Source organism: Bradysia coprophila (assembly GCF_014529535.1).
Source record: "Bradysia coprophila strain Holo2 chromosome IV unlocalized genomic scaffold, BU_Bcop_v1 contig_106, whole genome shotgun sequence".
Classification (NCBI taxonomy): domain Eukaryota; kingdom Metazoa; phylum Arthropoda; class Insecta; order Diptera; family Sciaridae; genus Bradysia; species Bradysia coprophila.
This window is the reverse complement of record NW_023503372.1, coordinates 1898640-1921848: the sequence shown is the minus strand read 5'-3', so window position 1 is coordinate 1921848 and position 23209 is coordinate 1898640. Positions and strand designations below refer to the sequence as shown.

At 38.0% G+C, this 23209-nt stretch overlaps 3 protein-coding genes across 6 annotated transcripts; 1 reads left to right on the top strand and 2 right to left on the bottom strand.

Annotated features, from left to right (window-relative positions):
* Positions 1-399: 399 nt before the first annotated feature.
* On the bottom strand, positions 400-3807 carry LOC119070826 (glucose dehydrogenase [FAD, quinone]-like). The gene is made up of 13 exons (XM_037175327.1): positions 3640-3807; positions 3511-3581; positions 3261-3450; positions 2776-2984; positions 2296-2482; positions 2103-2237; positions 1927-2048; positions 1754-1863; positions 1450-1685; positions 1052-1393; positions 828-990; positions 682-750; positions 400-623 (listed from the first exon to the last, which is right to left on the bottom strand). Exons 1-13 carry the CDS (start codon positions 3755-3757, stop codon positions 476-478), a joined length of 2100 nt encoding a protein of 699 aa, XP_037031222.1. The 5' UTR covers positions 3758-3807; the 3' UTR covers positions 400-475.
* Positions 3808-7117: 3310 nt separating this feature from the next.
* On the bottom strand, positions 7118-22393 carry LOC119070823 (DNA mismatch repair protein spellchecker 1). 2 transcript variants are annotated; one of them, XM_037175323.1, is made up of 12 exons: positions 22235-22393; positions 22124-22173; positions 10140-10373; positions 9513-10081; positions 9165-9447; positions 8938-9099; positions 8455-8875; positions 8171-8392; positions 7882-8114; positions 7720-7811; positions 7434-7656; positions 7118-7369 (listed from the first exon to the last, which is right to left on the bottom strand). In XM_037175323.1, the coding sequence occupies exons 1-12, from the start codon at positions 22281-22283 to the stop codon at positions 7214-7216; spliced, it is 2694 nt and encodes an 897-aa protein (XP_037031218.1). In that variant the 5' UTR covers positions 22284-22393; the 3' UTR covers positions 7118-7213. The 2 variants fall into 2 exon arrangements, with proteins under 2 accessions (XP_037031218.1, XP_037031219.1); XM_037175324.1 differs by lacking the exons at positions 22124-22173; positions 22235-22393 and adding an exon at positions 10457-10478.
* LOC119070817 lies at positions 12645-20088 on the top strand. Of its 3 annotated transcripts, none has more exons than XM_037175301.1 (8): positions 12645-12785; positions 14462-14636; positions 14710-15419; positions 15501-15931; positions 16001-19162; positions 19223-19501; positions 19571-19822; positions 19887-20088. In XM_037175301.1, exons 2-8 carry the CDS (start codon positions 14488-14490, stop codon positions 19980-19982), a joined length of 5079 nt encoding a protein of 1692 aa, XP_037031196.1. In that variant the 5' UTR covers positions 12645-12785; positions 14462-14487; the 3' UTR covers positions 19983-20088. The 3 variants fall into 3 exon arrangements, with proteins under 3 accessions (XP_037031196.1, XP_037031197.1, XP_037031193.1); XM_037175302.1 differs by having other exon boundaries at positions 14710-15931; positions 16001-16989; positions 17917-19162; XM_037175298.1 differs by having other exon boundaries at positions 14710-15931.
* Positions 22394-23209: the final 816 nt, after the last annotated feature.

Below are 23209 nucleotides of genomic sequence, written 5' to 3'. Positions count from 1 at the left end.
ATTTGGCAGCTGTCATTAATAGCACTTTTGCTTGAAGTGCGTTGATATAAATGTTTAGAAGCGTTCCATTTAAAGAGATAAGATTAACAATGTCGGTTGTTACAAAATTTGAAGCAGACATTTCTATTAAAACTCTCGTTCGGAGGAAATAATGCAGTCGTTAGATGAAGCTATTGCACGTATACATGATGGTAAGTCTCGACCGAGGTCTTGACAAGCATGAATTGATTTTTAACAAGATCCAAGAAATCTCCTATTTCTCAACAGAATATATGACCTGTCAATCTTACTAGTGCTAGGCCTCGCCAATTTTGAAACAGCGCTAGAAAAATGACAAGCGCCCAAATGCTCTGTAAGAGACATGTTTTTACGTTATGCAAAGGAAATTTCTGCCAATGAAAATATAAATTTATTTATTTTCCATCGCATACATAAATGCGTGCAATGTAGCAAAGGAATGATATGTTCAACAAGATCAATAACCTAGCGCTGCCTCGTAATATTTCAAAATGAAGTGAGATCCCACTTCGCCAATTAGTATAGCAGGCAAATTTGTGTTTGTTGTGACTATAGATGGCTGAATCGAGTTATCAATAACTCTTAGTCCTGTGGTTTCAACCACCCTAGATGCACAGAAAATTTAATGAGCTGTCGTTCTAGTACACTAATTTGAAGATTTACCTTAACGTGGCATCAACTACTGTATTCTTGTCGAGTGGAAATCCCATTCTGCAGGTGGAAGTGTAATGCCTACATTAAAGAAATTTTGGTTTTCAAATCAAGCGAATTCTTTCGATTAACTATTTCATTTGAATTGCAACACCAACCACATTGTTTGCGTAACATGTCGAATGTAACATTCCCAATACGCGTCATTATCCTTATCGGAGTTACCATGCGATTCACATCCGGGGAATAATTCTGGTGTCAATTTCGCACCAATCTTTTTCATCGTTTCAGTCTCGGCCATTTTTAACGCAAACTTTACACCTTTTACAATTAGAAAACAATTTTGAATCAATCAGTAGGGACATAGGTCTAATGCTTGTACCTTCCAGGACTGTCTGAACATCTTGCTTCTCATCGAGATAATTGGGATCGATGTAAAGTCGTTGACGAGGATTTTTACTTCTGAGCTTTACCTGTCCCACAGACTTTGGTAGATTCAGAGAAAGAACAAAGAAGAAAACATCTTCACCAACAAGCGAGGCATAGTACTTCTGTAGAACGCCGTCCTTGTATCCGAATGTTTTTTGGAAGAGGTCGGCAGTGTCGTTTCGCATTTTTAAATTTTGAAAGTTATAGTAGAGACCCGGATAATGTTTTGTATCGAACGAACTTGCTATAAGTGCACCGCCACTTAAACCAGCTCCACCAAATGCAGCATATGGGCCTTCATCGAAATGTTAATGTCATTGAAAACCATCTTTTTTATTGCTTCGAATTCACCTGTTCCCCCATTCAAAAACTCGTGTAAGGTGTCTTCATTAAGATCAGCATCAAAATTCGGTTGTGCCGTCTTGCTTCTGTCATAGGAAAATGGTCCTACGAAAAACAGAGCATGATCTTGGAGTCCTTGACCAACTTGCAAGTCTACGCGCGTAGCGATATCATGGAGGGCCAAATGCATTTTTGGACCTATACCAGACAACATCAAGAGTTTGGCGGAGCCCAATGTTCCCGCGCTGTTTCATTGAAAGCACTTCGAATTTTTGAGATGTTTTATATGAAAGTTTTGGGATGCATGGTTTACCTGACTATCACTTCCCCATTGACAGATGCAAATCGTGTAACTCGCGATCCATCAGTCTTTGTAGTCTCGTAGTAAACTCCCTGTACGCGATTGGTATCATCAAACTTTATCTGAATGGAAAGAACACAGTAGTCAGTTGATCTTCTCAATTTTAGAAACCGGCAAAACTATACTTTATTGGCAGTGGAGTAAGGTCGGATGGTTAGATTCGGCCTCCGTGCCGCTGGATAAATATATGCTCGTTGAGTGCTAAATCTCGTTCCATCTTTCATAGTGAACGCATGCGGGAAAAAACCTGAAAAATTCTGAAAATTAGAATCACGTTGTCTGTTGACGGTTAACTAAAGACCTTCCTCTTGTCCAACACCATTGGGATCTTTAATATCAAAACCTAATTCTTTGCCGACTGCTAACCATTCTTCAGTTAGTGGAGCAAATCGGCTAACTTCGATGTTCATTGGACCATCCGTACCATGAACATCATCTGGAAGAGTACGTCAAGATTGCAAAATTTTGTAATTTTCTAGTCGGACCCTTTTTACCAATGGGAAAGTCTCCCCGATAGCTTTCCATTTTCTTGAAAAATGGCAATAGACTTTCGTAGCTCCACCGTTCATCACCGGTCTCATTTGCCCACCTATCGTAATCATTTGGATTTCCACGCATGGCAACCATAAAGTTTAAGTTAGATGAGCCTCCGATACCTTTGCCTCTTTGGAAAATGCAACCCTACAGCAATGTGAAGGGAAAATAAATTCTTAAAAACTCTTCACTGGGAGGAAAGTTAATTCAGTTCTTATTTTGACAAAATTCTTGCTTTTGCCGTGTAGGCCATTCCAAAGTTATTCCATTCGAAAAATATATCTTATCGTCGTCAATTGGCGATTTTCACGATCAACAGATGTCACTGCATTCTATGTATGATTGGTACTTCTTAGTATAGATATATGTAGCCACACCTTTTGTCGAAAACCGCCAATAGACCGGAATACCATAAGACTTATACTAGACTTTATACTAACATTGTCCTTAAAAGCCTGACAAGCGTTTCGTTGAGGTGCAATTTTGTCGGACCAGTCAATCTCAGGATTGTTCATTAGATCGAACACCAAACCTGGAACGTTAGATAACGGAAATGGATTCCCTCCGCTCTCCAGCAGAAGGACCTTGTAATTGTGATAATCCATGGCAAGACGATTAGCTACAACGGAACCAGCGGAACCACCTCCAACTAAATCAACGTAAATGTTTTATTTTCGAGAAATGTTTCATTTTAGATCCTTCTTTGCCTTTCACAGACGTGTATATCATCGGGTTATAATTATCGAATCTATAACTTCATTTGACTTAAGTATTTTTGATAGGAAATCTACTACTACATGAATTCGCAGTATACGGCAGAATTTTTTGCCAGACATCATTCTTTACCTTTACTAACATTTTCGATTACCGACGATGATACAGTCGTCTGCAAAATGGTATTGATATCTGTAACTCACAAACTTACCTACAATAAAATTGTATTCCTCGTCTTTTCCGTCCGACTCACAACTTAGCTCAGCATTACGTCTATCTGCCTCGTAAAACTCTTTAAAAAGATCGCGTAATGAGGTCTCTTTATAAAACAATCGGGTTAAATACTCAAAGGTTGATGCAAGTGGAGAAGAGTACATCAGATCCATTTTCTTTTGTGGTTTCTGTGAAGACAATATTGCATTAAAACGTGGAATGGCAATTGTTTGCATTATTGATTTTACCTCGTGGAAATGACTGGTTTCAATATTCGTCAAAAGGTAATTTTTATTGACGCGGCAGTCACCACTTGAAGCTTCATTAAATTTTTTTCATTAAATTGTCGAATCGCAAAAACTATGAGAATGTATTACCAGAACATGTTCCTTCGTTAGCCTTTTGACCTTCCGCAGAAACAGAACAAAGACAGGCAATAGCAAGGATTACAATTGCTACTGAGTAAAACAATTGAATAATACGTAAGTCGCCCATTGTTGGTTTGAACGTTCAGCTACGTTGATGTTTCAATAATGAATGAGTTAAATTGGAATCGGAATGTCCACGTATATTTCATAGAAAATATCTTATCCGCAGATTACGTGGTATCGTTCAAAGTATAAGGCGTAATCATTCGTAAGATAACACTGATTTTTGGATTGGAAGAGAGGTAAGTTTACCCAAAGCACCAGGTTATAAGTAAAATTTTCTACGCCAAATTGAGTATCTCAAACTCTAATTTGACCGAGAGCATCAAATTCCAAAAAAAATGTCTTAAATAAATATGTCTGATGTAACCTTTCACGGAGAGCAAGCATATTACCGGTATAAATATTTTTCTTGGTCATAGTATTTTGAAATTATTTAGAAAATCATGGTTTTCAGTTTACTTTCGATTAAATCTTTTCAGTACATTTTTCAACCATTTCCCTAACAATACGTTCCTCAACATCTGCCACTTGGGAAGCAAATTATTGTTGTGCACAAATTTTTTTCACAAATTTTTTGAGTCAATTTCTTGTTGATAAAACTTTTGCGTGCGACGTACAATGCGTCACCCTCAGCGATATCAGTTATTTTGTAAGTAAGATAAAGGACTTGCGTCACATTTACCCTTTAAGGGTTTTTTGACTGATATCACCACTTTTGTAAGCATGTCATTTCGACAACATCAAAAAACTTTATGGAAATTAAAAAAGGCTGGAGAAATCAGTCTGAATCCCAAAATCTAGAAACCAATCTTGGTACACCTCACTTATATTGAAAATAACCCAAATCAATCGAAAAATCCGATGGAAGTTAGGAAGTGCTAGAGGAATCATCTGTCATCCCAAAATTTAGGAACCAACCTTGGAACACCTCACTCATGTCGAAAATAACCCAAATCCATTAAAAAATCCGATGAAAGTTAGGTAGTGCCAGAGGAATCATCTGTCATCCCAAAATTTAGGAACCAACCTTGGAACACCTAACTCATGTCGAAAATAACTCAAATCCATCAAAAAATCCGATGGAAGTTAGATAGTGCCAGTGGAATCATCTGTCATCCCAAAATTTAGGAACCAACCTTGGAACACCTCACTCATGTCGAAAATAACCCAAATCCATCAAAAAATCCGATGGAAGTTAGGAAGTGCCAGAGGAATCATCTGCCATCCCAAAATTTAGGAAACGACCTAGTGGAAGTTAACACTTAATGATCCCAACAATGGGGGACTGAAGTTTCAATAATTTCGATAGACAACATTATTCTAAGCAACAAATTATTCTAAACTATCGCAAAATTATAAACATTTATATTTTTAATTAATTGTTTTCTGATTTTCAAGGATCAGTCAAACATAAAAAAGACTATACGTCTCTATATGCCTCTCTTTTCTTCTCATGTCATTTTTTCTTAATTCTCTCACGAAAAAGGTTTGCTTTTAGGTTGAATTTGGGTCGTAGCCGTAATTCAAATATGAATTAAAAGTACAAAACTTGAAAATTCTGTAATAGTGTAGAACAATTTTTTGTTTACAATAACATTCTTAATCAAAATACAAAAAATGTCAAAAGTTCAATGTCCCATTCCCAACAATAAATACATCCCAAAACATATCCATATCATGCAACAAAATATACAACTCACACACACACATACAAATTGGCTTTTATATGGCATTTGTATGGAGACTTTGGGGAGCTCCAGCACCCAAGATATGAGTTTTTTCAGACTTTTGAAAATTCCATCCTTATTTTTGGGCCAATATTAGCCTATAACCAAAATTTCAGGAAAATCTATAGAAACTAACGTAGGTAGGCGATTTCAGTTATCTGAAAAAACTAAATTTTGCTTATTTTCATACAAACATCAATATTTCGAAGTTCAATATCTCGGCCAATTTTGAAGCTGCAGTAACGTGTGATAGCTTGTTGAACTCGTATGGATTCCTAGATTCTAGACATTCTAGTATGTTGTTGGAGTTAAAGGAAAGAAGTCAAAAAGTTGCTGTAAATATGCTCCGCCGTCCTCAAAAAAATTTTGTTAAAACTTTTTGGTAGTGGACTTGCGTCACGCCCGCTTACTAACGTGCAGTCATGATTTTCAAGACAACGAAGTCGCGAAAAGAAATTATTAAGCAGACAAATGCACTATGATAAATAACTTGTCGTCGCTGTCGCTAACAGATGATATAACCAAACAAGAAAGGTTAATATTATGAATTTTCAATTTCAACATAATAGTTACGTGTCTTAATGTGTATATATGACGATTTATGGCCGAGTCATTGAATTATCATTTACTATCTTGTCTGGCACATTCAATTTTTATCAATGAGCTTTTACTTCAGTTTTGGTATCTTTTCGTTGTAAGCTGATTGGGAAAATCTAATTTCTATCTAATTTTCACTTTTTGTCACAGACGGCTTTTATCTGTTATCGATAACGACTTCAAGAATAAACGACTAGCTCTTACCAAAATGAGGTCTTATATATAGCGAAAAGCTTGTTCAACAAAAATGGAGTAAAGATTTAAAGACTTGACAACATACTTCACATGAAATGAAGTGATAGGTACGACAGTAATAGTAGATTATGTTCGTGGGTCCAAATTTTTATTTTGACGAGTTGGGACGTTATAGCCACACCCGAAGGGGAGGGCGGCTTTTCCTCTCGTCAAAATAACAATTTGGACCCACTGACGTACTGTGCTTTACGTGAATAGGCGAAGCATCATTTACATTGCCGTATCACGTAAAGTAATGATACACTGGCCGTCAGTGCAATTTAAACAGAAATCTGCTTCAATAATCCACTCATACAAACAAAAGTATTTCGGTTATTATTATTATACGGGTGGAATAGTAGCGTATTGTTTGTATGAGTGGACCAGCTGAAAATCAAATGACGATGTTTTATGATTTCAAAATGACTGCTTAACTTACTTTGTATTTCCCGAGGATCACCAAATTTTTCGTTGCCAAAGCTAAACTGTCTTGATACGCTTCCTTTAACATTGGAGAACACAAGCTAATGGTTGGAGGAGTAGATGACAGATCGCAGGTCGTGGGATGTGTACCAAGGGCGCCCTTTTTCTTTTCAGGCAGCCATCGACGCCGTTTAATGAGAAATAGAACATGGAACCATTGTCGAGGGCACACAGCAAATAGTTGCTATGTAATGGTCAACTTTCGCATACAGTAGGCAGTAAAAATAATAATTGTCAGTCGTTACCTTCGTATCAATTAAAATGTGAAAGGAAACGTTTAGCCATATCTCTCCGGCTGATGGCAGTCAGTATTTTACAGATTCAATTCCTTTGTTGAAAATTATGCTCGGCTCTGCACAGTAAAACCAGAAAAGAATTCGCAATCGTGTCATGGAATGTATTTTATTGATAAGCAAAATAACGGGAACAACTACAAAGATCAACGAGTGCCTTCGACTTAACTCTAATTTTTCAACATTTTAATGAACCAAAGTTTTCTGTACTATGGCTACGATGTCATCAACAGATGACGCATCAATTTTATCGAGAATGTCCATCGCCTGCAAATATTTGGTGGATTTCTTCTCATCATCCGATTTGTGATCATCAGTTTCGTCGTATATTTTCTGCGCTTCCTGTTCGATTCAACGACGAAAAAAATGTGAAATCTGTCCAGCTCTCTAATTTCATTGATTTTACCTCTACTACACGCTGCGGAAAATTGGCCAGCTTGGCGACGTGAATACCGAAACTTTTATCCATTACGCCAGGTTTCACTTGATACAGCAACGTGAAATTTTCACTATCGGCTACGGCTACCATATGACTGTTTTTGACGGTTGGTACGTAGGCAGCGAGTTCGGTTATTTCATGGAAGTGGGTGGCGAAGAGTGTAAAGCATTTCGTAACTTTCGCTAGATGTCTGAAATGAAAACATGACCAATGCTAGAAACATGTCAGGATCACCGACAATTCATCAAATTACTCAGCAATCGACCAAGCGATTCCGCATCCCTCGTACGTAGATGTTCCCCGGCCAAGTTCATCTATTACGACCAAAGAATTCTCCGTCGCAGTCTAATGGTCGCAGAAGCGTTCAATGTAAACAATTTTAAATTTTAGTCCAACGGACATCGCAAGCACTTACCCGAATAATTTGAGCAGTTTCAATCATCTCCACCATGAACGTACTCAATCCCTTGTTTATGTTATCGTCAGCACCGACTCGTCCCAGAATACAGTCAACGATCGATATATTAGCGTACTCGCAGGGAACAAACGATCCAACTTGTGCCATCAGAACAGCCGCACCAACCGATCGAATGTAAGTACTTTTTCCGCCCATGTTAGGACCGGTAATGATGCTCATGTGTGTTTCCTCTGCAATCGTAAATTCGATATTTGTATTGGTTGCGGAAGATGTGCCGGTGTCTTACCTTTTTTGAAGGAACAATCGTTTGGAATGAACGTTACATCTTCTTGCAGTTCCAGGCATGGATGTCGTAATTGTTTGAACTCCATTACTCCATTACCTTCGGGGGACATTGTTGGCCGAGTGTAACAAATTGGTGCTGAGATTGCCGCAATAGCAAAGCTTAACAGACAGTCCAATTGTGCCAATTGACCGTTCAAACAGCTAAGCGGAGCCAGGTAGCCAACTGAAATGTTTGATCGATTTAGTAGTCGAACGAAAAATTCAATTTTTCTTAGGATTTCTTACGAGCGACGCGAATCACTTCTTCAACAATGCTTTGCTGTTGTTCCTCGTACGCCTTTCGCGCTTCGTTAAACTCATCATTTAACGCAACCAATGCGTCTGTGTTGAATCGAACGCCACCCTTAACTGCGTCCAACGTTTTGTACTTGGTATTCTTTCGTAGAACGCTCTCATTACTCAACGTTATGCGAAAATGATAGCCGTGATGTGCGACATACTCCAATTTTATTGCTGTACCAGCGTCGAGATTCAGATCACTAGCGGCAGCTTTGAGTTTTTTGTTTATCTTCTCCTCCACTTCATCCATCGATGCTTTGACCGTTTCCAATTCGGTGTCGAACGATGGTCTTATGAAATATTCGCCTCGTTTTATGCCTTCTGCATCGATAACCTGTTCCACCATTTGTTTGAATAACTTCAGATCCTAAAAGATTGGAAGAAGATTAGCTTAATGCTCATCGAAACCGGTCGGTTGGTTTATCTTACTCCAAAAGTTTCCTTCATTGGGGAGACAATGACACTGTCGACTGCCGGATTCAGCAGATCCGATAGGATTGCTAAAATTTTCGGAATGCGAGCAACCACTTGATAGAGTCTGTACAGGTCTTTCAGGCAAGCCTTCTTACGCATAAGCTTCTTGCACAAAACCTTCACAACGAAATGTTGGGATGATGAGTGACTGAGAGAAAGATAAAGATTTGACAGACACTCACCATAACATCCGGCATCCTTTTCATATAACTATCATGAAGATCCGTTCGCGCCGTACTGGCGTCAATGAAACATTGGACAATATCATGACGATCTTTGATGATCGATTCATTTCGTAATGGCTGCTTAACCCACTGTGCCATTAATCGGTGTCCCTGAGCTGTTTTACATCTATCCAGAACGCCCAGAATACTATGCCATTTGTATGCGGACGAGTTTATCAGGGTTCCCGGCTTCGGATGTAAATTTAGAGCGGAAACAGCTGCAGCATCCAAATGAACAAATCTAGGAAAGAGCACAAACGATTAAGCGGGCCAGTGTTGGCATAGAATTAACGTTCCTGAACATACCGTTTCAGGTCCAGTAATTTCATTTCGAAGTGTCCCAAATTACATGAATCACCAATGAGATTCAAATACTTTAACGCCGCTCCCAATGCTGACATAGCAACCGTTTTCGACATCTCTGGTAATGTTTGGGCATTCTCTTGTTGTCCCTTTTCGAATTTTAACAACTTGTTTAGGTCCTGAACTAAATCCGACTTCTCCAAATTGAAATCCGTCTTCTTAGTCATGGTGACCATCACGTTATTGCGATCCAATAACTTTTTGATCGTCTTGAACTCTCCGTCAGCGGTTGGCAGGACACATTCTTTCGGTCCCAACAGTACGATTATAGCTTCCAGTTCGCTGAAAAAGTCGTCGTCAATGAATTCGATGATCGAAATGACTCTTTCGTTCGCATCGACCGACGCTACACCGACTTTCTTCTGTTGGTCCTGGAGTTTAAAGTTCAGTGCAATCAGTGTAGTGCCGATATCCATTTCGTTGTTGTTGAACAAAACCGACTCGAATTGGATTAAGTTTCCTGGTGAGCCCTTGGCCTCGAGATGCCAGTCATTCGATCGAGAATCATTATTCTGAAAAATAGGACATTGAGTTCGTTCATTCGTATGTTCCCTAGTCTCTCCAAATTACCTTTCTTTTGAACAATTCCGCCCTGAACAATTTCACGAGTAGCAGCTCACGCAAAAGGATTTCGTAATTGCCTTTACTCAAGCATAAATAATCCAATCCGGCGTTGCTGTCCGGTTTCATTGTTTTTATATTCGAAACCGATTTGAAAATGCATTTTGCTGCCAAATGAGAGTCCTCACCGTGGACGCTGTAATAGTCGGTACGGTCGAAAAATCGGACTGTTGTGCTTGTTTTCTGGGAAAGAAAAAATTTATAAATTACAGCCTGGTCACCACTCGCACCTTGTTCATGTTAAATGTTCTTTCAACGACCGTTACTTTCTGTTCAACTAATGAAAGGTTTTCATCGCAATCAATTCAATTCGAAACATATCTGCCGAGTAACGAATCCATTCAATCTATCATCATATTTCTATACCGAAATGGTGGAAAAACCTAAATTATAAAGAGCTGGCAAAGACCATTTTTTGTTCCAATAAACAACGTTGATTTTAAGCGTTTAAGTAATTCTTAAGAAACATCTTTTTGGAGAGCTCATCTCATTTCTCTTCTTCGAACAAATTATACAGAAAGATCGACACAAAAAAGCACCGAGTGAAAACAGAATATTTCGCCGAAATGGAATTAAAAATAACGAATCCACAAAAAAAAAACAACGATATGTCGTCGCAGCCACTTTGTCGTGCAAGTATACGCATATAATCTCTTTATTTTTTTTACAAATGACGAATGGATTGGTGTGTCGTAAATCATTATTAGAGACTTCTTATCCATAGGTAAATTAACATTCGTACAGTTCTCAGTAATTCACTAATTCACAATTGCGTATAGTTAGCGGCCCACTCATATGATTGAAGAGGTGAATAAGATGCAGACAAGTAGTCATTATTTAGAATTTTAGTCATAGAGATCTTGCATACCATACCGTTTTAGTTTAGCGAAATGTGCATCATCTTATTTGAATAGATGAGGTAATTAAACGTATACATCGGAAATGAAACGATTTATGAGATCAGTGTCTACTTATAATCTTGTTTGTGGTCTTTAATTCATTTACCAGAAAGTTCGGCAATGATTGTTAACATTTTACAAATAGCAGGAACATCATTTCATTAGTAGAATCTATGTCATCTTTTGTTTAATGAAAATATTTTCAAGAGACTGATGAATACATATTCTTTTACTTCATTTGTTTTAACATTAATATCTCAGCTTTGGTCAACATCATTAATTATGCTATAAAGGAATCAGCTCATTGCTTACGTAACTGTCGATAACGGATCATAACTGACTTAGATTGATTCTGATGACTCTTTGACGGACGTCTTACGCATTAAAACATACTGTAAGTTCGAAATTAAAAGCAGTCGAAGAACAATTAAGCAACAAATTCTATTCTCATATTGCTACTGGACTAAATTTATTGACTAATGATCGTAATTTCATTTAAAAGACCCAGCCTGACTAAACCATTTCTTAAAGTTTGGTTGAATAAAACACTGTTCGGCAATAAGAAAACTTCTTGTAAAATAGGCGTATGGTAATGACGTCTATTAGATTTTAGTCTTTATGCGACTAACACGGATATTTATGTGGAATGGTCAAGTCTGTTATCTTTCACCTCTCCTCGAATCCTAGTTTCTGATAAAATAGGTTGGGCCAATCGTGAAGACGGCTGTCAGCAAAATTTGAATGGTTTAGTGAAGCTAAAGCTCAAATGTAATAGATTTTTGTACAGTGCTACTACATTTCTAGTACATTTCGTCATAAAATTGATAATGTCTGCGCTCTATTTTGTTGTGAGCCAACTTCACTGCTATCGCATTCCAGAGTTAAGTTGTTTCACCTGTAAATATAGCAGAAAGAATGAAGCACTGGAGGAAATTTTGTCGTCTCCACAGGCCAACAAATGTTTTCTAATTTCAGAGATAGTAAGCCTCGGATGGTCTGTAGAGGCGCCACGATTTTTTTCAGTACTTCATTCTTTGCGCCAGTACCTATATTCGCGAAAATATTTTCAACAATTTTCTCAAATTTTCGCGATTTTCTCAAATTTTCTCAAAAAAAACTTTTTGGGAAAATTCACGAAAATTTGAGTAAATCGTGAAAATTTGAGAAAATTCTTGAAAATATTTTCGCGAATATAGGCACTGCTTTGCGCTCTATTTTCTGGTGAAATAACTTCACTTTGGTTGGTGAAATATCCATGAAATTTGATAGCAGTGAAGTTTGTTCCGCTAACATCAGTACTTTTATGACGAAATGTAATAGAATTCTATGAAAATCTATTACATTTGAGCTTTAGTTTCCAAGCGTCATTTCCCCATGAAAATGGTTTAACAAAGTGATTAAACTACCCATGTAGTAATCGCTTTGTCGTCAACATTTATGACAACTCTTCAGAGTTATGATACTCACGTTTCTATATACAAAAAGCAATGGAAAATCGGAAAGCAAAATTTTAAATAACTTTGCAACTGAAACCGTCAACATATTTACTATTAAATCTGTCTGTCGATCAGTCCTTCAGAATCCGCGAACGGTTAAACAGCGTTCTTTAAAATAGAATTCAATTCGTTATCGTTATAGTTAGAAGATGATTTTGTAAAATCGTCTATCGACTTTCGTGAATAGTTTAAGCAAAAAGGTGATCATCTAAACATTTTTATTAATATTTTAATTTGGAAACAAACTTTTGTGTAGTTCGTGAACAATTTTTGATTAATTACGCAGGTTCTTCACATTTCTCAGAACATAGAGCAAGTATAAATATATAATGGTTCCGCAAGAGGTTATCAAGTGTTAGGTTGAGTTACACATAAAATTGATATTGCGGCAAATCAATTCCAGTGTTTTTGTATTGGATCTAAATTAGCTGACAATTTTTCTTCTACAAAGTTCGTTAAACGTAAACGACTTAATGATGTTTTCCAAGAATCAAGACTATTGATTCAAGAGTTATCCTTGCTGTGGCAATTAATTGAAGATCATTAAGATATTTCAAAGTCTTGGGATCATGTGAGAATCATCGTCTGTCCTAACATACCTATGTGATCTGCAATCTTAGGGCTACAACAGATAGATTAAGGAATAAAAACACTCAACATAAATCACGCGTTCCAACAAGAATCATAAATTTGAAGACGGTTCTAATTATGATGCACTAATTAAATTGATTAGTTTTTATCAGCTCATTGCGTTTTTTTACTGATAACAACTCCCATTAACATTAGCAAAATTTAGAAAAAATTGGACGGGAGATAGAATGTGAATACAAAAAATTCTCTTTCATTATTTTGTGATGAGGTTGGGGCACGTAGTAAGATGTTTTTACAATAATCAAACTAACAAAAACAAAATAGATGTGATTGCCTAGCTTCGTTGACTATAAGTGAGTTTATTAGTTGAGGGTGGATCTCGCTTTGTTTTTAGATGCGGTAGCAATTATTGTAATTGAGATGAATCACCTTGGCAAATGTTTTTTATAACGACAACAGAAAAGGCACATGATCTCAGATAGTATATCACGAAAGCTAATTTCATTTTATTTATTTTCTAAAAAAAAACTTTTAACAAATGAAAAGCGCAGCTTCAGCTAAGGAGCTACATAACGTTAAAACTAATGAAGTAAAAGATTTTATTTTGATACATTAAAAATTCCTATGCCAAAAACAGTAATAGACTTTACTATGCTGGTGCATGTAATGAGACTATTACATGTATAGGCAATAGCCTTTACATCACTCGCATAGTAAAACGTCGTACTACACACGGAAAATAAAGTGATATATGGTATCACGATGAGTAAATGTACCTCGGGCTAAAGCCCTCGGTTACTTTTACTCATCTGGATACGAGATATCACTTTACTTCCCTTGCATAGTAATGTACTATTACAGTTATACTTTTGATGAATAGAATTCCAACATATTTTATAATTTATGGTTTAGAAGTGGTTTGGAATTGTTCACACATATTGCTATTAAAATAGCTGAACTGTCGGTTCAATTGAACATGCACATACACAACATTAGTTAATTAACCTTCGAGAAACTGGCAAGCTTTCCACGACTATAATCGTTAAATCTGCTACTTCCTTGGTTGTTTTAAGAGTCGCAAAGTGATTACTACAAAATAGGAACCACCAACGCTTCATATTTGTCAGACCAAAATAATGACCGTTGATTTGAAAATTGTGTATTCACTTCAGTGATGTACAAGTCTGAGAAAGATCATGAGAAACGTATAACCATAGACAAGCAAAGCATCGCCTTTAATTTACTAAAAAAAAAAAAAATTCAAATTTACAATTTTTTTTCGTAGAATAAACATAAAACCGATTGGCCAGAATGGGGTCAAGACGATTGATAACAGTGCTTCTTGTTTGTCTTGTTATATACAACGATATACCAAATACACAAGCAAATGTGGGAAATCATCAAGAGGAGAGACACGAATATCAATATCAACGTTCATCAAAAGTTGTCGGTGGTACAGGGTAATTGTCTCGAATCCCTTGAACTCTTTCAGTTTTACAGATTAATTGAAATATTTTCATTTATTGTGTCCAGCTACTACAACAGCAGGTCGGGAAATGCTGAACAAACTGCAGAAAACTTCGATGGTTGGACACAGAGCCAAAGAGACCAAGTTGAGGGAATGGCTGAAAAACTGAGGACTGAATTAAGCACCGCTCAGCCATACTATGGACAAGGATGCAGTAAAATTTGTGCCCTAATACCTGGATTTGCAGGCAGAAGTCAGGAGGAAATCGACCAAATAGCCAAAGAAATGACAACGCAAATTATTGAGGATTTGCAAAGTGGTAAACTAGTACGGAGTCAAATGAATCAACCGAACTGGTTTGAACATCAGGTTGCGCAGAAAATAATTGACCTCAGAAAGCATCACGAGGAGCAATATCAGCAAAACGTTTACAGAGCCACAAGCCGATTCCATGAAAACCAAGGCTCTCAAGTACAGCCGGATATGTACGCTGGAGGTGGAACTTACAACAAAGAAACTGAAGACGTACAACAACAGCAGGAAAATGTTTTCACTGATGATGATTTGAGGCAGATACAACAGAGTGTTTTCGATCAACGACAACAGCAGCAACAGGGCAATTTCTACCAACAACAGTCACAAAATCAACAACATACTGTTTACACACGTCCAGTGAACAGATATTACAACACTCAGACTACCAGCAGAGATAGTACGAATGAACAAAGATTCCGAACAGTTTATCCTACACCAATGGTTGTGACAAACAATGTAAAAGAAGAAAAGAACTTTACGTCTTCCAGTAGCACAGCCTCCGTTCCACAAATCAATGTTTACAATCAGTATGGTCGCACAGACAAAGAAATGGAAGATACAGAATATACTCGAACCCAGACAATACCTGTAGTCATTCCTACTCAACGCACTACAACAACTACAAATGTCCATGTTACACAGGAGGAAAAAGAAGTAAGACGACAACCGCAATTGCCTCGTGTTTATAATCGAGAAGAGAACACTGCGGAGAGAGAAACAATCTATAATCGAAATCGGCCAAGCATTGTACCTCCACCTCGACGAACAAGCTACGAAGTTCATAATACCGAAGAAGAGCAAAAAATCGTAGAAGTGCATACTCCATCTCCAGTGCCAGCTACGAATAACAGACACAGCATTTACAATCATGTTGAAGAATCTGAAGTAGTACCGAACTACCAACCACGAGTAACAATCGACAAGAATACGGAATTTGAAATTTTGGATCACCGACGAGATTACCGACCACAAGTAAGTTCCTCAAGTCATTTTTCAATCAGTTTTAGTGCAGAAAATTCATTACCCAAATCTTATTCCTAGGTTCCAACAACACACACCCAAACTACTATTCATGAACGCCAAGAAGAAAAACATCATCAGCATCACATTCCTGTAACACCAGCGACGCCAGAGACAACTTATTGGGAAGATCGCAATGATGTGGAAGTGACTCAGGTAGTCCAGCAAGTAACTCCCCGTTATCAGCCAAGTACGAGTCATCATGTGATCACAGTGAAAAACGAAGAAACCAGTTCACATCTTCGTCCACGTCCATATCCAGTTTACCCAAATCATGGCCTCACATTTGAACGAAATCAGACATCAACTTCGACATCATTTGGGCGTCCAACATATCCTATTTATCCATCATTTAGAACTAATGCCACGACATTTGAAAATGGCGATACTTACATCAGGTACGAATCACACATACCCACAACGTATGTTATTAAGCTGACTGCCGAAGAGTACGAAGAGAGATTGCATCACTTAAGAAACGTAATGAGTCATCTGGGCTACGCTCGACTGACAGACGAAGAGTATAACGCGACTATTGCTGCTGGTGGGTTTACGCATAATGGTTACAAGTTCATTTACAATGGTGACTCAGGACGTTTTGAGAAGATCACAGTTACTGATTTAACTGTCGAAGAGTACAAAGACAGATTGTACTGCTTAAGGAACGAACTAAATTTACTGGGCTACACTCGAATGACAGAGACAGAGTATAATGAAACCATTGCTACCGGTAGGTTTACATACAATGGATACAATTACGTTTACAATGGTAACACTGGACGTTTTGAGAAGACGACAGTAGTTATGGATTTAACTGATAAAGAGTACGCAGATAGGTTGTACCGTTTAAGAAACACACTAAATCAACTAGGCTACAATCGAATGACAGAGACAGAGTATAATGAAACCATTGCTACCGGTAGCTTTACGTACAACGGATACAATTACGTTTACAATGGTAACACTGGACGTTTTGAGAAGACGACAGTAGTTATGGATTTAACTGAGGAAGAGTATGCAGATAGGTTGTACCGTTTAAGAAACACACTAAATCTACTAGGCTACAATCGAATGACAGAGAGAGAGTATAATGAAACCATTGCTACCGGTAGCTTTACGTACAATGGATACAATTACGTATACAATGGTAGCACAGGACGTTTTGAGAAGACGACAATAGTTATTGATTTAACTGAGGAAGAGTACGCAGATAGGTTGTACCGTTTAAGAAACGCACTAAATCAACTGGGCTACAACCGAATGACAGACACAGAGTATAATGAAACCATTGCTACCGGTAGCTTTACGTACAATGGATACAATTACGTTTACAATGGTAACACTGGACGTTTTGAGAAGACGACAGTAGTTATTGATTTAACTGAGGAAGAGTACGCAGATAGGTTGTACCGTTTAAGAAACACACTAAATCAACTGGGCTACAATCGAATGACAGAGACAGAGTATAATGAAACCATTGCTACCGGCAGCTTTACGTACAATGGATACAATTACGTATACAATGGTAGCACGGGACGCTTTGAGAAGACGACAATAGTTATTGATTTAACTGAGGAAGAGTACGCAGATAGGTTGTACCGTTTAAGAAACGCACTAAATCAACTGGGCTACAATCGAATGACAGACATAGAGTATAATGAAACCATTGCTACCGGTAGCTTTAGGTACAATGGATACAATTACGTTTACAATGGTAACACCGGACGTTTTGAGAAGACGACAGTAGTTATTGATTTAACTGAGGAAGAGTATTCAGATAGGTTGTACCGTTTAAGAAACGCACTAAATCTCCTGGGTTACAATCGAATGACAGATAGAGAGATTAATGAAACCATTGCTACCGGTAGCTTTACGTACAATGGATACAAATACGTTTACAATGGTAACACTGGACGTTACGAGGAGGCTACCAAAGTAGAATACGAAGCTATTTACAAAATTTTGCAACAGAAGTTACGAGAAATTGGATTCGGAGAAATGTGCCAACAGGAAGTTCAGCAAGCCATCACTACTGGAGTATTCATTCGTGATGGCAACAAATTTGTTTACGATTCGGGACGCGAGCAATACGAAAAAATTCGAATAACGAATGAAGAGCGCAAGGAAATATTTTCTAGAATTCAGGTGTTGTTGCGCCGAGAGGGATTACGTTTGTTGACGCAGAAGGAGAATGAAGGTGTTCTAATCAACGGACACTTCATACGAGCCGCGCATCAATGGATCTACAATATTGTTAATGGCACGATCGTGAAAACGATTTTTGTGGGTGACTTTGCTGAATTCACAGATGATGAATACAGGGAAATTTACCAGAAGATCCAGGAGACATTAAGAAGCATAGGATATGCACAGATGAGTGACGGTCAGTGTAATGCAACAATTACAAGTGGTACGTTCGAGCGGGGTGGTATTTATTGGAGTTATAATCCGGATAATGGGAAGTTTGAGAGAATCCTTCTGAGTCAAGAGGAGTATCGGGATCGAGTGCAAATTTTAAGAAATGCACTCCACCGGCTAGGTCACAGAAAGCTGTCTGCAGAAGAATTTAGAGAGATAATCTATCAAGGATACTTCTATCACGGCGGCTATCGATACGAATACGTCAGACAACAGAGGCGATATAAAAGAATTGAATTTACAGCAGAAGAGTACAGAGAAAGACTACGACAACTGCAAGAACAACTAATTAAAATAGGTTACGGTATAATGGATGAAGCACTGTGTAATTCAACAATAACAACCGGTAAATTCTACTTTAACGGACACGAATGGGTCTACAGTTTCAAAACCCGCGACTACCAAATCGGAAAAGTCAGTAGTGTTAGTGGTCGAGGAGATATACCTGCAACGTTTTTCGGGGAAGATTATGGATCGGACGAAATGGTAGAATCAGAACCGGGAGTGGGATACTATCCGATCGGTAAGAAACCTGAAGTTGGATTATCTACACCCGAACCATTCGATCGAATTCGCGAAAATACGGAAATACCAACAACCACTCGACCTGAACCGACATTTATTGTTCCCAATGAATACCAACGAGATCGCTACAAGCATGAACAACATTTGACTACTCAAATGTGGCCGACTCAGCCTACAACCGTATCTGAACGACGCTATCACAGAAAGCAAACAACTTACACACAGACGACTGGCGTACAGGTAAATGTCTTTGAACCAAGATTTCCCGTGAGATAACCCGATTGTTTATCGTTTGTATAGCCTCAAACGTTTGCTACACAACGATCTACGAGACATGTACCTGGCAGTGAATTTGGTGAAGACAACGAACTAGAGGAAACCAGTACTCCCTTTGAACCGCTAGTTGTTTCTACGCAAGCCTACTTGGTGTATGACAATGGAAATGGAAATGAACGACCAAGACCGTACAGGCCAGACGATCAAAGCGAAATCATTGAGCGTTATTTGAACAATGAAAGACCATATTCACCAAAATATTATGGTAGTGACAACAACGAATATCAACAACAAACAGATCCGGTAAGCTTTCCAGGGCAGATTTTGTTGCTCCTCGTCCAGAAAATTATTTTTCCGATTTCTTAATTACAGACACCTGAAAATATTGAAGACCTTGGTGATCTTGACTTCAATGGTCAGGCCGAAGAAGACGTTCAGCAGCAATTGGTCGACTTGGACTTTGAAGCTGAAGATTTGCGACAGCAACAAGTTGATGTGAACAGTGATGATGACCGAAATGATCAACAGAGACTACTGGACGGTTATGCTAGAGAATCTGGACGAACCGAATACAATTCCCATTACCATGGACAAAAGGAGACGGCAGACGAATATGACGCTCAGGTAAAGTTATTTTTCAGTTAAATAAAACGGATTGGAAAATTGAATTTGTTGGTTTCCGTGACAGGTGGTTCAAGTTACCGACAAAGCTGATGGGGATAACAAAGAATCGCCTGGATTATGGACGAGGTTCAAGGACAAAACGAAAGATATTTTCGGTTGATTAGACTAAGCATTAATGTGTAGAGAAGCTGTTAAAGTTAAGAATTGAAATAAATGAAACCTTGTCACGATCGAGGTCACGATGATTTCGGTTGTTCCATAAAGAATAAATTTGTCAGAGTTTTCTTTCACGTGCCAAATCATTGTCCTGAAATTTCGACGACATGAGTATCGGTGACTTCCTGAAGAGACGGTGAATTCTTGAAGAAACGACGAGAAGAAACGGTGACTTTCTGAAGAAACGACAAGAAAAACCGGCCACTATACCATTTCTGTAGGATGTCACCGTTTCTTTAGGAAGTCACCGTTTCTTCTCACCGTTTCTTCAGAAAATCTGGAGAGTCGTCATTACACGTCGCCGTTTTTTCAGAAAGTCACCGTTTCTTGGAAACCGTCAAATTCCTGAAGAAACGACGAGAATAAACAACGACTTCCAGAAGAAACGGTGAAATGAAACACGCAACTAAAACAAATAAAATAAACACTTTCGTATTTTTTTTAAAAATCTACCTACGTACAGTGGCTTATTCTTGAGTTGAGCTGAAATTTCGATTTCAAGAAAATCTTCAGATGACAATCTCAACTCAAGATTACTAATTCAGTTGATATTGAGATCCCAAATCTACTCTAATTTTCTTCTCGCCGTAAAGGCGTTTTGTTGGTTTCTATGGAATTCATCCTTTTACGAAATGAAAACCAATTTTCATTGCACCTAAAAAGCGTTGAAACTGTGAAACTTTTATATGAAAAATTTAAATTTACAGAACCGAATTATAGACTGCAAATATATATATAAAACCAATTTCATAGACTAAAAACGATGCGAGAGAAAAAAAAATTAACTCCAGGGCAATGGACCGGATCGCTCAGCGTGTTAAAACGCTTTTTATGTACAATGAAAATTGGTATTCATTTTGTAACAAGAAAATTGGAAATTGAAAATTGGATGGACTGTAAGTTTGGCAAGAACGTTGTCCATAACTTCAGCATAACTGTACTGAAGTTACAGACAATGTACCTGACAACTGGCTTTTGATACGTTTCGTAAAAGGATGAGTTCCATATGGTTGAACAATCGCTTTTTCGTAAAATGGAAAATTGCCTATGGTTAAACAAATTTCTTTTCGTCACATTTCGTAAAAGGATAAAATATAGCGGTTTACCATAGGGAATTCATCCTTTTACGAAATGTATCAAAAAGCAGTTGACAGGTACTTTGTCTGTAATTTCAGTATTATACATGCTGAAGTTATGGACAACGTTCTTGACTTTCATCGCCTGGCTCCACTTCAGCTCGGTCGGTTTGTGTGGCCTGTTTGTGTTTATTGGGAACTTTTCTAGTTGTTTTGTTTTGTGCTTCTACGGTCTCACTTCTTCCGAAAGTCAAAGCTTCTTTAGAATGTCACCGCATCTTCGAAATCGTCGACTTAATGAAGAAACGATGAGAAGAAACTACGACTTCCTGAAGAAACGATGAGAAGAAACGGTGAGTTCCTGAAAAAATGATTAGAAACTTCCGTCGCCGTTTCTTCAGGAACTTGTCATTTCTTATGAATTCATCATTTCTTCTCGTCGTTTCTTCAGGAAGTCATCGTTTTCACAGAAAGTCCCCGCTTTTTACAAAAAACGGTGACATCCTGAAGAAACTGTGACTTTTTGAAGAAACGAAGAGAAGAAACGGCGAGTTCCTGAAGAAACGGTGACTTCCTGAAGAAACAGCGACTTCCTGAAGAAACAGCGACTTCCTGAAGAAACAGCGACTACTCGCCGTTTCTTCAGGAAGTCGCCGATACTCATGTCGTCGAAATTTCAGGACAATTGCCAGATCGAACTGGGCAATATCTTTCTTGCACAACGAACAGAATTTCACGCCGGTGGCCCAATTTTGGAATTTTTCTCGTCACTTCACTTCTTTGAATGAAACGTTATGTCACTCAGTTCGAGCTACTCCCAAAATTTCCCAAAACTCTATCTATCTATCTATTTACGAAAATTGTAAAAATATAATTTGACCGGTCAAAGGAATGGATTAGTCGGCAACGTATTTTCAATCGAGAAAACAAATATTATCATCACATCTACACTGCCACTATTTTGCTTATCCAGTCACAAACAATCGACACAAATAAAATGCGAACTTACCTCACCGAGGGACTCCCAAAATTTGATGAAGTTCTTTTGCTGTTGAACGTCTGTAATAAAGAGGAACGAAGTCATTGCTTGTAAAGCGAACGAATGCATTCCAAACCGTACCCAAATTCAATGCCTGCGATGGCTTCACGGCGCTCTTTACGTTGGACATCGTCAGTTTAATTTATTTCGGATAAATTTGATCGAATTTCGATAAACACTGCACTTCTAATAAACACGGCGGAAGGTTATGTATTTGTTGTTGATTTGCGCTCGTTCCGCTTGTTCCTTAATATTGTAAAAGATGTCGTTGCTGGCGGCACGAGCTTGTTCAGTTTCTGAAACGTAAACGAAAGCGCGGCCAGAGCTCATACGTTTTACCATCAATGTCCCCAAAGTGAAGGCAGATGAATATCCGCAAAAACCCACGGAGACCTAGTTTCGGGTAAATTCGAGTGCAAATTCGCTTCATCATTGCAGCACTTGCGATTTCAATAGAATTTTTGCAGTGAAATTCTTCACAATACTCACCACATTCCATCAATTCTGTAGAAATAGATAGTGCTTCCTCAAACGATGTATTTTCACTCGGAATTTGGATTCCGTATTTTTTGTAATACGCCAAAGATTTACATTAACTTCAGTGTTCAATGTTCATTTTCTTTCCAATGGCACAATGTAATCGTCGAATCTTTTACTTATTTTGTTGAAAGTTGTAACTAGGATTTGGTTTAAAATTTTCAGCTTCATTAGTTAAAACATGCATTTTGCTATACTGGGTGATTCGTTTGAATCTGGTCGGTAAAACTTTTCAATGAAATTATAAACCAGGTATGGTCTGTACATACAAATCGGAGGACATATTCTCATGAGAGGTGAGTTTGTTTATCTGAAATCGCTATGTCCTCCGCTCCATACAAAGTTTGACATTCAACCATACCTTGTGTTGACGTTCATTGGAATTTTTCGACGTTCTAGTAGTTAGGGAAAATTTTCTATTTCCAATGAGAAGTTATGTTTCTGTGACCAGCTCACAGCGGTTTTTGATGTAAGCTACAGGACGCTATACTAAGCTGATTTTAGTCGTCATTGTCAAAA

Excerpts from the sequence above, each read along its gene's own strand:
- LOC119070826 (XM_037175327.1), bottom strand. The coding sequence starts at position 3,757 with ATGGGCGACTTACGTATTATTCAATTGTTTTACTCAGTAGCAATTGTA. Across the intron at positions 3,451-3,510 it reads AAACCAGTCATTTCCACGAG|AAACCACAAAAGAAAATGGA; the intron begins GTAAAATCAATA and ends TTGTCTTCACAG. Across the intron at positions 751-827 it reads CATGTTACGCAAACAATGTG|GCATTACACTTCCACCTGCA; the intron begins GTTGGTGTTGCA and ends TCTTTAATGTAG.
- LOC119070817 (XM_037175298.1), top strand. The coding sequence starts at position 14,488 with ATGGGGTCAAGACGATTGATAACAGTGCTTCTTGTTTGTCTTGTTATA. Across the intron at positions 15,932-16,000 it reads GACGAGATTACCGACCACAA|GTTCCAACAACACACACCCA; the intron begins GTAAGTTCCTCA and ends TCTTATTCCTAG. Across the intron at positions 19,823-19,886 it reads CAGACGAATATGACGCTCAG|GTGGTTCAAGTTACCGACAA; the intron begins GTAAAGTTATTT and ends TTTCCGTGACAG.
- LOC119070823 (XM_037175323.1), bottom strand. The coding sequence starts at position 22,283 with ATGTCCAACGTAAAGAGCGCCGTGAAGCCATCGCAGGCATTGAATTTG. Across the intron at positions 10,082-10,139 it reads CGGAATTGTTCAAAAGAAAG|AATAATGATTCTCGATCGAA; the intron begins GTAATTTGGAGA and ends CCTATTTTTCAG. Across the intron at positions 7,812-7,881 it reads AAACTGCTCAAATTATTCGG|ACTGCGACGGAGAATTCTTT; the intron begins GTAAGTGCTTGC and ends TGCGACCATTAG.